The sequence below is a fragment of the Tinamus guttatus genome, unplaced genomic scaffold (genome assembly GCF_059628265.1).
Source record: "Tinamus guttatus ecotype Peru unplaced genomic scaffold, ASM5962826v1 Tinamus_guttatus_pri_ptg000240l, whole genome shotgun sequence".
Classification (NCBI taxonomy): domain Eukaryota; kingdom Metazoa; phylum Chordata; class Aves; order Tinamiformes; family Tinamidae; genus Tinamus; species Tinamus guttatus.
Window position 1 is genome coordinate 1,062,098 of NW_028288774.1, and position 15,038 is coordinate 1,077,135.

At 54.4% G+C, this 15,038-nt stretch overlaps 1 protein-coding gene across 1 annotated transcript in view; it reads left to right on the plus strand.

The window, feature by feature from the left end:
• Positions 1 to 14,783, plus strand: part of ALX4 (ALX homeobox 4) — a 32,774-nt gene extending 17,991 nt beyond the window's left edge. The window contains exons 2-4 of the mRNA XM_088525932.1: positions 5,650 to 5,960; positions 13,033 to 13,161; positions 14,460 to 14,783. Of these exons, the coding sequence (XP_088382058.1) occupies positions 5,650 to 5,960; positions 13,033 to 13,161; positions 14,460 to 14,783 (764 nt within the window). The remainder of the gene's footprint in view (positions 1 to 5,649; positions 5,961 to 13,032; positions 13,162 to 14,459) is intronic.
• Positions 14,784 to 15,038: the final 255 nt, after the last annotated feature.

Consider the following 15,038-nt stretch of genomic DNA (forward strand, 5'->3'; position numbering starts at 1 on the left):
AGAAACCTTCTAATGACTGTAACAGAGAGTGAGGAAGTAAAAACTGCATTATTGCTATGAAAAGTAGGAGCCAGTTCCTGGTCGTGTCAGCAAGGAGAGGCACCACGAAATGGCTGATGTACCAGGCCAGAGAGACGAGCGCATGGAGCAGAGGAGAATCCCTGCTCGTAGCTGGCAGGAGGGCAGTTGGACTCCACACCGTTCCCCACGGAGCAGGGAGGCAGCCCGGAGCAGCGGCGGCTGAGGCGTCGCTGGCAGCCAGGTGCCACCACACACACTTCCGAAGCGTGTCGGCAGCGGCTGGCCGGCCCCACTGACCGGCATCGCGCTGGAAGGGGGCTCATCACTTCAAGCTGAGCTCAAGGTCGCTTTCCATGTGCGAAATGTTCCACTCTCCCCAGACCTGTGGATGTGCCCAGCTGAGCTAGTGCCCAGTTAAATTCAATAGATAAGATTCTTCCTAGACGAGATTTTACCTCATCGCCCTCCCAAAATAGCGCCCATTGGGCACGAAATAGGTATGAAATGGTAATGCAAACCTTGTGATGAGCTGGTTAAAAAGCCACAAGAGCAGGATGGGTACAGAAGTGCACTGTGTGCCTGGGACTGGTGCCCAGGGCTGCAAAAAGCCTTAAGGCAAAGCATGGTCTGTGCATCCTTCACCCCATCCTTCCCTCAGCTGGGTCTATAGGACATATACGTGTAGGATCAGACAGGCATCTCCTGTGCCAGCGAACATCCAAGGATCCTCAGGAGCCATTCCCTGGGGCACTGGAGATCCTCTGCTGGAGTACACGTGTATTCCTGATGGATATCCCTGCACCTGAGGCACTGCGAGAGCACGGTGTCAGCTTGGGAAGCCTTAGGGTCCTGAAGAGTGAAGGAGCACCAAAGCAAGTCCCATGAGGCCTGTAAGGGTGTAATGATACTCACACTAGCTCTGTGTCATGCAGATCTTCAAAAAATGTATCTCAGTGTCTCTCCAGGTTTGATTAGAAACAGACACCCCAAACTTTACACTGAGACTTTGAGGCCATCTCTATTTACAGGAAGTCCGGGCGTATCTATATGTGGATGTATGCAATTTGCTTCACTCCAGCATTTAGCATGACTGTTTTGAGGTCAGGAGATCCCACTCTTAGGGAATGAGCTCTTGATGTTCTATCAAGACTAGGCGCACCTGTCCACTTACGTACTTTCATCTGCTGGTGTGTCACTTGGTGTGTCCAGTCTCTCATCCATTCCTAAGGGTTGCAGATGGCTCCTTGCTGCAGGAACTACCCATTGCTCCTGCTCCCTTTGTGTGAAGGCAACTAATCTCTGCTGGTGCCCTCAGAAGCTGGAGGCAAAGGAGACCGTGCCTCTTGTAGCAAGTCCCTCCCCAGCAGTGCAGTCATGAAGCAGCGCTTGGATTTCAGGGGCAGTTGCCTTTTCCTCTCTTCATGCTTACCCTCAATTTTGCTTCACTCTACTATATGCACCCAAAACATGCACAGGAGAAGACAGGTGTAGAGGTGACCGCCTTTCTATTGAGCCCTGGTCCCTGGAGGTGCCTTCCCCAGTACAGGGAGGCAACACATCTGCATCTATATCAGCTAAGAGCACACACACACCCTCCCACCAGGCACAGGGCAGGCTTGGGGGCTTGGCAGTGTCCTCCTATGAGGACTAACACAGCTTCAATCATCTAACCCTGCTCTGGGTGCTGCTCCTGCCTCAGAAGGAGCATGCAGGAGGGCTCAATGCGTATTGCCCTCTGGCTATCCTCAGAAAGCACATTACAACCTCTGCTTGGTTTCCTGGGGTGCAACTGTCCTTAGTGGCTCTTGGATGTCTCCTTGTTGGCCTGGGGGATGCCATCCCTGCCTCTAAAACCGCAGCTGGCAGCACTGGCCCATCTTATGTATCACAAGATGAGAGCTGTTGCACTGAAAATAGCACCCATCCTTCTGGCCAGGCCTAGTAAAGAGGAGCGAGGTGCTAAAACCATGAGCAAAATGAAGAGGAAAACAGGTAGGGGAGCAGTGAGCTCCCAGAATGTGTGTGAGCTCCTCAGGTGCTATCTTCATTGCCCCCTAGCAGCTTCCAGCCAGCAGGAGAAATGTAACTCCCAGGAAAGGAGAGCTGCCTCGGGAATACGCATCGCTGTGAGCCCAGAAAGATGATTTTCTTTTTTAAGCAAAGGCAGCTAATAAGGGGCTGGAGCGTGGGGACATTAAACGGGAGCTGGGGCTCCGCACTGACGTCAGCGAGGAGCGCGTCCCGCGCCGGGGTGCCCCGCGCACGGCCCACACCCGCGGCTTGCGCAAGGCAGCTGCTTCTTACCCCAGGCTGATTGCTTGCAGCGAAGATAAATATCCCTGCTGAAAGCCCTGGGCCCGGCTCCCAGCTGCAGTTTGTGTTATGCAGTCAATGAAATTAGATCAGAGCTGGAGCTCAGCGGCGTGCACGCGTGTGTGAGCGTGCGGGTGCGCTGTGCCAGCCCTGCCGTCCTTGATGCAGGAAGGACTGAGCTGCTGCCCACCTGGCCACGGCCACAGAAAAAGAGCCACGGATGTCGTCGGTGGCTCTTCCATTGCTCCGATGCATATGCCTGAGATGGGCCCTCCTGCCAGAACTGATTGTTGGTGACGTGCAATGCAGTGTCCCCTTCGAGAGGGTTGTTGGGACAGTGTGTCTTGTAGGGCCATGCTCATGCATATGTCTGCAAGGGCTGCCCCATGGAGACCTTGTGTCCCCTCCAGAGAGGTGGCTGGAGACTTGATGCTCCCAAAGCCTGGCAATGCAGTGGAGATGCCAAAGGATGTCAAGCCCTGGCAAGGCAGGGGAGATGCTGAAGGACCTTGTGTCCAAGGGCAACTGCCCTCTTAGGAAACACAAGAGGTCTCTGGTGAAGGTGGCATGAAAACTATGGCTAGTTAGTAGGGAGTTCTGGCTGCCTTAAAGCCCTGCAGTGGAGGACTCAGGGAGAGGATGAGGAGGTACCACCTCAAGGCATGGGTTAATCTCCAGTGTCATTAGGAATCAGGTGGCCTCCCAAGTCACATGTGTATCAGTGACGGGACTTCCCTTGTGTAAGTTTTTTTTTTTTTTTAATGGATTTTTCCTTGCTTCCCTCCTGTGAACAGTAACATTAAATTTCCCTCCACAAACAGTAACAACCAGGCGCACCTCACAACGCGGCACAACGCCGTGTTTGACCCCAAGTCCTGCCCCAAGCCATGTGCGTAGGGGAGGAGCAGCAGCGGGGCTCCTGAGGAAAGGCGTTGGATTTTGTGCTTTCTGCTTCTGGAATCACAGGGAGGTTGGCTGTTAGGGAGGCAGTTGCCATCAAGTCATGGGAGAGAGCTGCCTGGCCTCCCCAGGAAGGAGGAAAAAAGAGAAAGAGAAAGAAGTGAGAGTGAGAAAGAGAGAAAGAAAGATAGAACAAAAGAGAAAAATGTAGAAGGAAGAAAATTCATGGAATACATTTATTTACTTATTACTCCATCTCTACTGACTCACATGTGCACTTGCCCATTTCTGCAGATTTGCTGGAAATATTATCATGATTGTCAAAAATAATAAATATCACACCAAAGCACACAATTTTCCCATCTTGTGGCACCAAGCCCCATTTGAGCAGGCACTGTCCAAGGCACATTTTAAGAAGGCCAGTTCCTCAAAGAGCTTGGATTCCCCATGCAGCACCCAAAGCAGGGCAGGACTGCAGACAGGTCAGTGTGGACTACAGAAAGGAGAACGGATATTAGTCAGTGTCCAAGACGTTGGTCCCAATCCCCAGAGGAGCACAAATCTTGAGAAAATATTCCTAAGAATCAAAGCAAAAACGTCTTAAGAAAGAGCTTTACAGGGATCTCCTCAAAAGCCTGGCAGAAAAGTATCGGAAAAAGTGCTTTCACTGAGCACTAAGACAGCGAAGTGGTGGTAGTGGCTGGAATTCGGGGTGGACTGCCCTGACCCAAACGAGAGCTGATGGGAAGACTTTGCATGGGCTCACGGCCAGGATATGCATGGCCTGCATCCTCCTTCCCAGGCTCGGTCACCATCTCTGTGGTGCCCATGTCAGGAGATCGGGGGAAACTCGGAGAGATTATCTCAGAAGGATCTGAGGAAAACCTTGCAACAGAGAGTTCCTCCACCTCCAGGGTCTTAATCGCAGTCCTGCACTGCACCACTCTGTACTGGTTAGGCAGTTTTTTTTTTCCCCTCAAATCCTTTTATATAGTTCATCCTTCCACGTGAAAATTTGGGCCTTCTTATGCTCACAGCTAAAAGCGGCAGCTATATGTCATTATTTTGTTTTCATATGAATTATTTGACTTAGTCCTTCAGCTGTGAGGAGGAAAGGAAGAGGATATGAATGCCTCATCACAAATCTGCTCATATGCTTTGGGCTGCGAAGCTCACAGAATAGCTAAAAATGTAAGATGCAATAAATATGAAATTAAATGTAATGATGTTAGTGTAACAAGGATGAGCACTGGAAAACATGGGGATTTCCAAAGGCAGAGGCTAAGATGCTGGGCTAGCACTGATGAGCTTGGATACGATGCTGTGGAAGCCTCCTGAGGGACATCTCCCAGCAGGGAGAGGCGCTAGCTGGTGGTGTCGTTTCCCAAGAAGTCTGATTCCTGGATTGAAAACATTTAAAAATAGATTATTAAACTGAAATAATAAAAAAGAGAGTAGCCAATTGACATGGTCTTGGATCAATTAGGAGACTAAAGATGGAAAGCACTAGTGCATCTTTTTGTTCTTGAAATTTTAGATGCTGCGCACAGCGGCTCAAAGCTAAACTCCACAGTAGGGCTACCATGGGTTTTGCCCAAAAACCTCGGGCAGAAACACGGCCACATGTGCCGCACAGCTGCACAGCACATGGCCGGGCCGGCCGCGCACGTGCTGGGCACCATCGTGCCCGGCGCAGGTTGGGGACTGGCCCCTCAGCTGCCACCCAGCCACGCTGCCAGGCAGATCAGTGCTGCCCACGGGAAGGGAACGGGCTGGGGAGAGCCCACGGCTTTCTGTGGATCGTTACACAGGTGAGCGAGGAGGAGCTGCAGCCTCCTTGTCCTCAAGGCTCCTGCGGGAGCAATTCTCCTCTGGGCCACACCGTGTAGAGGCTCCCTGCTGACTTGCCACTGCTACCTGGTGATGCATGGTCAAAAACCAGATCCTACTGAGCGTGACACATTGCTGGTGATTGCTCATGTTTTCCCTAGAGGCTTATGATATTCAGCAAGGGGATATAGGTGGCTGGTGATGGGGGCCTGGGCTTGACCTCCGCGTCCTCATGGGCCCCTCCTGTGAGCAGGATCAAGGTCTGCTGTCCTTAGTGTGATTGAGACCCATCTGTGGGAAATGGGATGCTGAAGGAGGGAGCAGGAGGCTGCTGACAGGGCATGTGCACAGGAGCATGCCAGGCACTCAGACCTGCTGCTGGCACCAGCAGTCTCTCATTTTTCCCACCCCTGCTCACTACCACCATCCTAGTATCTCTGTCAAAGTATTTTTTTTCCCTCCTGTTGATGGTTCTGCCCAAACTGCATAGTTGGTCATAAGATTTACATCCATTTCCTTTTCTCTCCCTCTCGATCCTTGTTCCCTCAAACCTTCTCCCTGCCCTCCTCTCTCTTACCTAAACAGGTAAAGAGAGCAGCTTGGGAGAGGCTGACTTGCAGTCGAGCTCCGACCCCTCGGGAATGGACAACAGCTACCTCAGCGTGAAGGAGGCCGGGGTGAAAGTCCCCCAGGACAGGGCCAGCACTGACCTCCCCAGCCCCATGGACAAGGCCGACTCGGAGAGCAACAAGGGGAAAAAGCGGAGGAACCGCACCACCTTCACCAGCTACCAGCTGGAGGAACTGGAGAAGGTCTTCCAGAAGACGCACTACCCCGATGTCTACGCCAGGGAACAGCTAGCCATGAGGACAGACCTCACCGAGGCTCGAGTGCAGGTAAGGGGGTGCATGGGTGGGCCATCCTGCAAACAACCCGGGGCTTTCCAGATCTCTGGGAGCAAACTCTGGACCCTTGCAACATCTTTGTCTGAAACGAGTGCCAGCTCCTTTATGTGAGGCAGGTGTCCCCAGGTTTCAAAGTTCATAGAGATATCTCTTATCTTTAAGCTAACTGGGCACTGTAGGAGATAAGACTAACTCTCACCCTAAACTAAGCTGTTGCAAAAGGACTTTTCAGAAGAACTGGCAGGGGACCCTTGTTCATTAGATGAGATAGATAGAGAGATAGATAGATAGATAGATAGATAGATAGATAGATAGATAGATAGATAGAGAGGTTTTGCTGCCTAATTGGATAAAGAAGCACTGAGAAAGTGCAAATAGGTATGGCCAGCACCCTGGAAGACACAGGAAAGCACACATCGCGTGCTGCGATGCTGCAGTCTCACTACCAGCTCTCACACACTAGAAAAGTGAAGCCTGGGCTTTGGCAAAGCCAAACTCCACAGGAAATAATTACTGACTCTCTGACTTGTGCTCTTTCCTCTGTATCAATATTAAAGGCCTAACGGAGCTCAGAAGTATTAAAAAAAAAAAAGAAAAAAAAAGTATTACTTCTTGAAGTGGACCCTCCATATCTCATGCTTTGACAGTCAAAATTATGATCTGATTTTCCAGTTAGCTAATCCTCTGACCTCTATATTCTGGCATTTCTCAGATCATCACCCCTGGGACTTGTGCTAGCATCAAGGATAGCTGGAGTGTGGAGGCGTCTGACTGCATCTCCCACCCTAGGAAGACACCCAGGTTGCAGGCAACACAGCTTTTCCTCTGCTCTAAACCCTGCAAGCCATTTTTTGCAAACAGTTACAACAACCAGGCCAGCATCCAGCCCTTTCTAACCTGTATATTTACTCGCATTTTCGGCTGGCTATGGGATTTTTCTTGTTTGCTGGCCTGAAGTGGTTTGCAGGGCTGCTGCGCTCTTCCTCACAGCTGTTTCTCTTCATGCCGGACATGGCTGCATTTCAGCAGAAATCCCCACTGGTCCAGTGCCTAGCGTGCTGAGCACTGCGGGATGGGCATCTCTGCAAATGTCAGCTAGTTACTTCTGCCGCTCGATGCAGCCCTTGATTTCTCAGGGACACATCACAAGTATTAAGGGGGGGGTCTCCTGGGATGCCAGAGGCAGCATTGAGTTACCAGCTTCACAATGCATGAAATTCCTGTTGCTCAGGAATGAGAGCGAGGTGCTGGAGGGCAGCGAGCCCTTCCTGCTCGCCCCTGGGCCGGGCTATGCAGCTAGCATGTCTCAGCCAGAGCGCGGGTCTGTCTAGCAGAGCTGGGTCGGGGAGGCAGATGTGATGCAGATTTTTTGCATATGGCCTGTCTTCTCTCTTTTTTTTTTTTTTCATATTACCACTGAATAACACTGTGGGGGTAAATGATTGCTCACGTTCAGTGTGAGGGCTTCAGGAAGCATTTGCTGTTGCTCAGACATTTGATTACTGTTGAATCACTTTTACACAGATTGGCAGCGCTGCAGGCAGCACGGTAGGAGCTCTGCACTGGAGCTGCTCTGCCTGACCCAGCCTGCTGGCAGGTTAAATGGCTGCTCTGCCAAGGCTGTCCCTGGAGCTGAGCAAAAGGAGCTGGGAAGTCAAGCCGAAGGGCCTTGGCGCCACTCCTGTCACCAGGGATGTGGAGTGCCGCGGGTGACTTGCAGGTCCACAGCCTGGGGTGCCCAATGCAGAGCACCAGCAATGGCTCAGAGCAGCCTCCCTGCTCTCACTTGTCCCAGGAGGGCAGAAAACGTCTCGCACCTCTTGCTTCTTAACATGGTGATGGCAGTGGCTGTATAACAGAATAGCTGAACTACTAAGTAGACCATTTGTTCAAGTACTTACCCAAAAGTAATAGATCTGATCATGCTGCTGTGGGGATTTACACTTATTTCCCAACCAGGAAAGATGCCCATGCACCAGGCGATGGGGTAGACACCTGGCCACCAGCCCCTGGAGAAGGTCTGTCACACAAACACAGACTTCCTAGTAACTAGTGGGCTCAAGTCTACTGTATGTCCATGTTCCCACAGTTTGCATTAAATTGCTATTAAGTAAAACATATAGGCAACTTTAGGACCAGAACCGACAGCTGCCATGCTCTGTACCCACTGTCGGTGCCCGTTCAGCAAGTCCAGGGAGCGCCTGTCCCATGCAGGGTGGCAAGAGCTGAGGATTGCATGGGGCTATGCTCTCTATGTGGAAGGATTTCAAGGCCAGAGCCTTAGCAATTTGTCCCACTCAGCTCTCAGCTCTAGGTTTTATTACAGCCAGTGTACGCTTTGCTCTGGCTTCCCATCTCCTTGGCCAGCTTTACTCCATGGTGGGGGCCTCCCAAGGCCAGAAAACTCATGGAAAGGTGGAGCACAGCCTGGAGAGCACCAGGTCATAACCAAAGAGCAGGCAGGGAGACTTGGCACAGAGAAAGCTGCTAAGACGACTGTTGGCTAAGGAAAGACCTACTGCAAAGACCAAGGTCCGAACCATGGTTAAACCAGGGTCACAGCAGAAAGCACATACACCATGAGTCCCTTCACTTCTTCCCTTCTACAAGCCATACCGTAGCTATGTACTCAGACAGACTACACTAACCCATCAAGGGTTGTGGCTAGAGCCTGGGTGTTTGGGGGCTCCCACGGCAACTCCATGGGCTTTGAGGGGAGCTCTAGGAGCACCAAAGAACGTGCAGACCTCATGGTGTCATGAATAAGAAATACATCATATAACGGGTGAACTTAGGGTGATCTTATCAAAGCAGAGCAGTGTGAGAGAGATGTAATGAGCAAGTTTGAGATATGGTGTTCCCTCCTACAGCCAAGCCAACTTCGGGCTGAATCAGCCCCTCTTCGCCCAAGTTTGTCACCCTGAAGAGTGCAGCCAGCCCCCGCAACGTAGGCAGCATCCAAGAGGGAAGCAGACACACACACAGCGCAGCTCTGGGGCTTTCCTTCCCTTCCCAAGCTCACACTGCACTAGTGAACCAGCTGCCGCAGAGCCCAGTGCCTGTAGAAGGTTCGCTCCAGCCCACCCCCTGCAACCTGGCCCCTTGCTGCAAAGTACCTGCTAAGCTGTGGCCTGTCCCAGCTGTCAGAAGCACAAGCTGTCAGTAAGTCCTGCACAGAGGCAGAGCAGGTCCTTTGGCGGGTTCCTTTCTCCTCTTCGTCATGTTGGGCTGCGGAGACCCTCCACAGGCCTGCAAAGGGCTCCTGCAGGGCTGGAGCAACTACCTGAGTCTCTGCTGAGCTGCGGAGGGAGGCAGCAGCTTTCCAGGAGTGGGGAGAGCCAGCAGGGAAGAAGATGGGAGGCACAAGGTAGCTCTGGGTAGGCTTCCCTCCACCTCCAGCCTCTCTCCTCACTGCTGAGGAGCAGTGGCAGCAGCTCTGCTCACTCTAAGCAACATCATTGCGACACACATGTCTTGTCATCCCCAAGCTGGCCAGGGGGCACTGCAGACCCCCCGCCCGGGGCACATCCCAGGGTGACAACTATCCTCTGGTCCCCACGGGTCGCCCCCTCATCTCCCACCACCCCACAGCATCAGGGTGCACTCCATGATGGGTACAGATGCCACCCACCCATGGCAGTGCAGGACACGTATGCTGCATTCACATGCACAGCTCCCACATCCCCAAGCTCGTCGCATCCTGTCCTCGTGCTGGCCGCAGCTCTGTCTCCCCCCAGGTCGGGCAGAGAGGGGCAGGGGTGGAAGGAGGCTTCGCATTCAGGCAACATCCTCCAGCCAGGCCCCTCTAGTGCCAGCTGTACCATCACTGGGGCTGTTAATGAAAATCTTCTCACCAGTGACCTCGTGATACGGGGGGCTTGAAAGTGAGAGGGAAATGTCAGACTCTGGTGTAGCAAAATCACCTCGTTGGAAAAAAAAAGAGGAGAAAAAAAAAAGGCAAGAAGTAATATATCTTGATCTCTTTTCCCCCATAAAACCCTGGGAGGCTGGTGGAAGGAGCGGAAAGACTGAGCTAAGCCTGCAGGAAATTAAACATGAAATGAAAACAAGCTCAAGTTATTCAATTCTCTCATCCCAGGCTCCAATTTCCCATTCCAAGCCACTGATAAAATGGTGTCCAGTTTCAGCGCTCGAGGATGAATTCTGGCTCTGTTCTTGCAGGCTGGAGAGCGAAGGGCCTGTGGCCATCTCCGGGAGAAGGGGAGGCAGCCTGGCCTTCAGCAGGAGGACGGGGGCTTGGAGACAGACAGGCAGACAGGCCGGGGCAGCGGGAGGCGGCAGTGGGGCTGGCGGGAGCAGTGGGGCATGGGGCTGCGCGGGCAGCAGGACGGAGACCCACAGCCAGCGGCCACCCGGAGCTGGACACTGGGTGCCTCACTGTCCGACCTCTTCCAGCCCAGCTTTGGGAACTATATACATATATAGATATATATATGTATATATGTATATAGTGTGTTTCTTTTTTTTTTTTTCTGACTTGGAGGAAGGACAAAAGCAATGGTACAGTTCCTGTGCACCCAGCAAAGGCAGTGTCCAGGGGGAGACCCACGAGCGCAGAGGGATGCGGGAGGCAGATAAAGCTGGCAGCACCAGCAGGGATGGGGTGCTGGAGGCTCCCCCTTTCTTTCCTGTGGCCTCTCCAATCACCTCCAGCATGTCAGATGTGCAAGCACATGGGCTTGGGTACTGGCATATGGCTGCATTTTTATGAAGACATGAAACATTTTCAGAGCTGTAGATTTTTATAGGACTGATTTGGTACATCAGGTCCTATCAAAGCCATGTCTGCAGGAGTCAGATACATGACATTGGCCTGCACTCCAGCCCCAGTTGTTAACAGAGAGATGCAGCCCGCAAGGACTGCTTATCCCTGTGTGAAATACCTCGTCCTGACCCCGGAGGACACACTGCACCAAGTGTTGCAGCTGCTCCTGCTGCACTGCCCTCCTGCAGCTGCAGCCCCGCCACAGAAGGTGGCTTGCAAAAAAAGAAAATGGGGTTTTGTCTGCTTTCTACAAGCAGTGCCTCCTAAGACTGAGGAAGCCAGCAAAGATTTTAAACTAGTGGGTTTTCTGCTGACATCCTTGTTTTATATATTGCTCTGCTTCTCCGTCACTTCAGAGGACTGGGGAAGCCCTGCTGTAAGACACCTAAGACAACCCAAAACAAAGGAAGACGGAACATTTGAAAAAAAGTGGTCCAACACTTGTTGCAAGTGCTTTGGATCAGCAGATCATGGCCAGCTCCCCAAGTTCAAAGTGCCCCAGGCATCAGTCTCTTGATTGCAGCCACTTTTCATCTTCAGCCCAACATGGCTCTGTGGCTGATTGGCCAGCACTGTAGGGATTGCAGTTTGGGAACCACCAGTCTAAAGCATATGGGTTTTGCTCACACCAGCTGAACTCAGTGCCTGCATGAAGGGTCAGAGCAGAAATACCCCTGCTGCCTGCCAGCTCCCCGTGCAAGGTGGGCACAGGCCCCGTGTTGCTACCTTTGCTGGTGCTGAGTTGCAAAACTAGACACCGCCACACAGGGGATGCCGGTGCATGCCGAGCACATGTTGTCCCCAAGCCTACCTGCTCCCCCTGCACACAGCAGGGCCCCACTCTGTGCGGGAGACGGGTCAGCACCGCCAGCTAACGTGGAGCCTGCAGATCAAAGCTGGCCTGCAGCTGGGCAGCCGCGGCTGTGCCAAGGGGAGGGAGGCGGAAAGCAGACAGAGGCCTGGGGGCATCCACGGGACCTGTTCCACATGCCGCGCGCCGCAGTGGCAGCAGTGGTCGTGGGGCTCCTCTGCAGCACTCAGTGCACGGCCCGAGCACACGGGGAGGCAAGCAGAGCTGCTGGCGCTTGCCCTGCGCCACTGCATGCGCTCAGGTCCCCCCAGCCAGCCTCGTGGGGCGGCCGCCTGGGGAAGTGCTGAATCCAATGCACTGGAGACTCAAACAGCTTTTCTGCAGCAAACTTGGGGCTCTGCTCGGCCCCCGACCTACAAATCCCCTGCTTATCCCACCCCCCATGGGCTCCCAGCCATGCCAGCATGTGCTGCACATGCCACGCCTCTCCCACCCTCAAAACCTGGCCCTCCTTGGCCCTGGGTATCCTCTCCAGAGGTCCAGAGCAGTGTCCGGTTTCAGCAGCTGGAGGCGAGGCGGGCGCTGCCCCTCGGGCGCCACGGCGGCGCTGCCGAGGCGAGCTGTCAGCTAGCAGCGCGCCCCGGCCTCCCCAAGTCACCGTGCAAAACTCAAAGCAGAAGCGAGCCGCGCTCGGGCTGCTCCTCCCGTGCACCGGCGTGACCTGCGCAACCCAGCCCCTGGTGATCGCATGCATCTCAGCGGGCCTTCAAAGCAGCGCGTGATTGATGTGTTTCCCTGGCTCACAGGCTTGAGGAGGCTTTGAAGACACTGGGCCGTGCTCTGATCTCTCTTACGCTGATGCAAATCAGGAGCAGTGGTGCTGACAACAGTGCAATAAGCCACACTGATGTCCAGCCAGTAAAAATAAGAGCAGAAACAGCATTTTGGTCTTTCCTCTGCCTTGAAGGGATCTGAACAAATGAGTGTGAAGCAGAGAGCTACAAAAGCCTGCAAAGAAACGCGGGTGTAAAATAGAGGATGCACAACTCTGCAGAAGGGCACTTGTCATTTCCTGCATCTAGGAAGGGAATTGCTGTCCCACTTTTTTTTTTTTTTTTTTTTTTTAATATAGTTAGGAAAAAATGAGGTGGAGAGATCAGTGATAACATCTCAGCCAACAGCAATGTCATAACCAGCACCCACACCCCAGAGGTTTTCATCCAAACATGAGGAAAATGCTTCTTTATTGTGAGGGTGGTTGAGCACTGCAGCAGGTTGGCCAGAGAGCCTGTGCGGGGGGCGGTCTCCATCCTTAGGGATGTTCAAAACCCACCTGGACATGGCCCTGGGCAGCGTGCTGCAGGTGACCCTGCTGAGCAGGGGCTGGATGAGCTGTGCGGGTGCCATGGGGGCCTGCGAGGCGGCGGGGCAGCGCTCGCCCTGCTCATACGTGCTCTCGCCCCCAGGTGTGGTTTCAGAACCGGCGAGCCAAGTGGCGCAAGCGGGAGCGCTTCGGCCAGATGCAGCAGGTCCGCACGCACTTCTCCACCGCCTACGAGCTGCCCTTGCTCACCCGCGCCGAGAACTACGCCCAGGTGAGCACCCCCCGGCCCGGCCCGGCCCTCGAGCCCTGCCTGCCGCCCGCCTCTGCCAGCCCCTCTGCCAGTCAAGAAACGCAGAGCAGCTCCGAGGAGGGAGCGGATCCGAGAGGGAGCGGGGCGAGCAGAGCGGCCGCGCAGGAGGAGGAAGGGCCTTTGCTCTCTCCTCTGCTCGGGCCTGCTTTCATCTGGCGTGCCCTCTCACCTCCGCCAGCGCTGCCCATGGGGAGGGAGGGCGGGTGCTCAGCCCGTCTTCCTGCCCGCCCCACAGACCCCTGACAGCAGCGTGGGTGACACAGGGGGTCTGTGCTGAGCTCTGAAGTGTTCCCAGTGTAAAAAGACAAGTCAGCAGAAGGGGAGATGGACGAACGGAGACGGCACCTTCAGCAGTGCTGCCCACCTCCCCGTGTGCCAGTCCCCTGCGCTGCCTCCCTCCACCACAGCCACATAAGGATTTTGGTGGCCGAGGGTACAGGGGGGACTGAAGCCTCAGTGGCGGCAATCAGGTGACCTGAGCATGGTCACTGATACCTGCACACTGTGCCCTGCGTGCTTGGTGCCATGGGGGCCTGTGAGGCCCATCAAGCCCTGCTGGTTAAGAGGTTTGATCCAGAAGGACATTTGGACTGAGAAGCGTGAATGCAGGGCTCCAGAGAATAACCTTTCCCTGGTCTGCCCTGCACCTGGCGCAAGTGAAGAAGCCTCTCGGGGGAGAGCCTCGTGCTGAGCAAGGAGTATGAGAATGAGCTGGGCAGCCCGCGCAGGGCAGGTGCCCTCCGCCAGGTCCGGGCAGTGGGGAGGCCCTTCATGGGCCAAGAGCAGAGTAGACGCCAGCAGTGAGGAAGGGCCGGAGGAACAGCCCCGCTCTGCGCCCAGTGTGGGGGTGCACGTGACCGCTCACTGCTATATTGGCCTCCTCGCAGCGACCTCGCAGGGGGCCTCCTTTGCATTTCGCCCCATGGAGCGAGCTGAAGAGGCTCCCCGCTCCAACCCCATCCGCTCTGCCTTCAGAGACAGGAGAGATGAGAGGCTCCAAGCTATCCCTCACCACCTCATTTTCCTTCAGTATAAGCTGCTCTTTGGCCCCTTCTCCTTTAGTCTGTGGGCATTCTACTAGGGCACCATGTGGCTCAGCCTGGCATGCTATGGGTGCTGTTTTTTGGTTGTGTCTGGGGCATGGGATCCTGTGTCACCAGCATGTGGGGTGACCCAGGAGCTGGGAGGGAGAGGGGCGCCCCGTGAGGCTTCTCTCTCCCACTGGCCACATCCCTGATGCTTCTTTTCCCACCCCCCAGATCCAGAACCCCTCCTGGATTGGCAACAATGGCGCCGCCTCCCCTGTGCCTGCCTGCGTGGTCCCCTGCGACACGGTGCCCTCCTGCATGTCCCCCCACGCTCACCCCCACGCGGCCGGCGGCGTCTCCGACTTCCTCAGTGTCTCTGGCCCTGGCAGCCACGTGGGACAGACTCACATGGGCAGCCTCTTCGGTACGGCCGGCATCAGCCCGGGCCTCAACGGCTACGAGCTCAACAGCGAGCCGGACCGCAAGACCTCCAGCATCGCCGCCCTGAGGATGAAGGCGAAGGAGCACAGCGCCGCTATCTCCTGGGCGACATGACAGGGTTGCAACCCAGCGCCCTCGAGACACTGGGCGAGCAAACGAGGACAGCCGAGAAACATCCATCCGCTTGGACTCCAGACAGCCATTTCCTCCTTGGGGATCTGAACGCAGCACTTTTAGCTACCCTAGGTATATAAAGTACATATGTTAACGTAAGTGGAGTGTTTCCAACAGGAAAACAGGGAAGGTGCAGCTTCCTGGGATCAGGCGGGGAAAGGGAAGTCGTGGAGCTGCAACTCTTCCAGTGAGGCT